The sequence below is a fragment of the Aythya ferina genome (assembly GCF_964211825.1).
Source record: "Aythya ferina genome assembly, contig: HAP1_SCAFFOLD_29, whole genome shotgun sequence".
In the NCBI taxonomy this organism is placed as follows: Eukaryota; Metazoa; Chordata; class Aves; order Anseriformes; family Anatidae; genus Aythya; species Aythya ferina.
The window spans coordinates 1,831,133-1,833,014 of record NW_028181463.1 but is presented as its reverse complement, the minus strand read 5'-3'; the positions used below and the strand labels follow the sequence as shown (position 1 = coordinate 1,833,014).

Sequence of the window (1,882 nt, the reverse complement as noted above, 5' to 3'; positions counted from 1 at the left end):
AGATATCCAGCTCTGTCTGTGGGGCATCCTCCTTGGCTGCAGGCTGCTCTCCAGCAGGATGCAGCTCTCTCGTGGCATCCTTGTGTTATCCAGGTGCCCAAGGAAAAGACACCTCCATACTAACATCATGTCCATGCTGCTGGATGGCTGTCTGTGGGCAGCAGGAATGAGGCCTCTGCAGCCCTGTCTAGGAGGGAAGAGCTGAGATCCTGATCAGTCCCCTGGAGAAAAGTCAAGATGCTGTTCAGCTGCACTTGGAGTGGGGCTTCTCTGCTCTCAGCTGTCTCCTGTTTCTTCTCAGGGCAGCACCTGAGAGGGATGGTCCTGTAGCTCATAGAGGGGTAGCCCAGGGCAGCAGAGAGCAGGACTGATGGGCAGAGCTGCTCTGCTCAGTCTTCGCCAGAGGACAAGTCCTTTGCCTCTTGGCACCCAAAGGATATCACCTGGAGTGTGGAAGTAATGTCAGGGAGTTCCACCATTCAATACCTCTCCTATGTGTTATACGGGCAACTAGGATAAAATAAAGTGAGGAAAATAGTTGCAGCTTTGCTCTGCAATCAGCTCAGTCATTTGCAACAATACTGCAAGACTCATTGGTCTGACATTTTTCTGAATTTGAGTTATCCACCCTTCTGTTTCCTATTTTCCTCAGAGAAGTCTGTTCTAACATTGCTCTGCCTTCTCCTCTTCAACAGAGAAGCAAGTACAAAGTCAGAGAGTGATGAACAGCAGCTCTGTGAGCGAGTTCCTGCTGCTGGCATTCGCAGACACACGCGAGCTGCAGCTCCTGCACTTCGCGCTCTTCCTGGGCATCTACCTGGCTGCCCTCCTGGGCAACGGCCTCATCCTCACAGCCATAGCCTGCGACCACCGCCTCCACACCCCCATGTACTTCTTCCTCCTCAACCTCGCCCTCCTCGACCTGGGCTGCATCTCCACCACTCTACCCAAAACCATGGCCAATGCCTTCTGGGACACCAGGACCATCTCCTATCAAGGATGTGCTGCTCAAGTTCTCTTTTTTGTCTTCTTCTTTGGCTCAGAGTATTCAATTCTAACTATCATGGCCTATGACCGCTACGTTGCCATCTGCAAGCCCCTGCACTACGGGAGCCTCGTGGGCAGCAGAGCTTGTGCCCAGATGGCAGCAGCTGCCTGGGGCAGTGGATTTCTCGATGCTGTCCTGCACACGGCCAACACATTTTCCCTGCCCTTTTGCAAAGGCAATGCTGTGGACCAGTTCTTCTGTGAAATCCCCCACATCCTCAAGCTCTCCTGCTCAGATGCCTACCTCAGGGAAGTTGGGGCACTAGCATTTAATGTTTCTTTAAGCTTTGGTTGTTTTGTTTTCATTGTGCTGTCCTACGTGCAGATCTTCAGGGCAGTGCTGAGGATGCCCTCTGAGCAGGGCCGGCACAAAGCCTTTTCCACGTGCCTCCCTCACCTGGCCGTGGTCTCCCTCTTTCTTAGCACTGTCATGTTTGCCTACCTGAAGCCTCCTTCCATCTCCTCTCCATTGCTGGATCTCGTGGTGTCATTTCTGTATTCAGTGCTGCCTCCAGCAGTGAACCCCCTCATCTACAGCATGAGGTATAAAGAGCTCAAGGAGGCACTGAGGATGTTATTGTAATATTCAGTATTTCAAAAAGGAACTGGTCTTCTGCATCTGATTCCCTGAAGGATACTTGGAGAAGGCAGAAATATCTTTGTTCCTATATTTCAAAAATTGTTCATCCTTGTCAATATTATTCCAATATGCTAAATATTTTCTTATGATTTTACTTTATAAATTTAAGATATATTTATTCCTCTAACTTCTACATTTTCTTTTAACCCAAAGTCCTCATGTAGAGGTACTGTTAAGCTCTTTGTAGCTAACTAA

At 49.4% G+C, this 1,882-nt stretch overlaps 1 protein-coding gene across 1 annotated transcript; it reads left to right on the top strand.

The window, feature by feature from the left end:
- Positions 1-721: 721 nt before the first annotated feature.
- Positions 722-1,630, top strand: LOC311427968 (olfactory receptor 14C36-like; the record flags this gene model as incomplete). The annotated part of the gene is made up of 1 exon (XM_084539544.1): positions 722-1,630. One exon carries the CDS (start codon positions 722-724, stop codon positions 1,628-1,630), a length of 909 nt encoding a protein of 302 aa, XP_084395670.1.
- Positions 1,631-1,882: the final 252 nt, after the last annotated feature.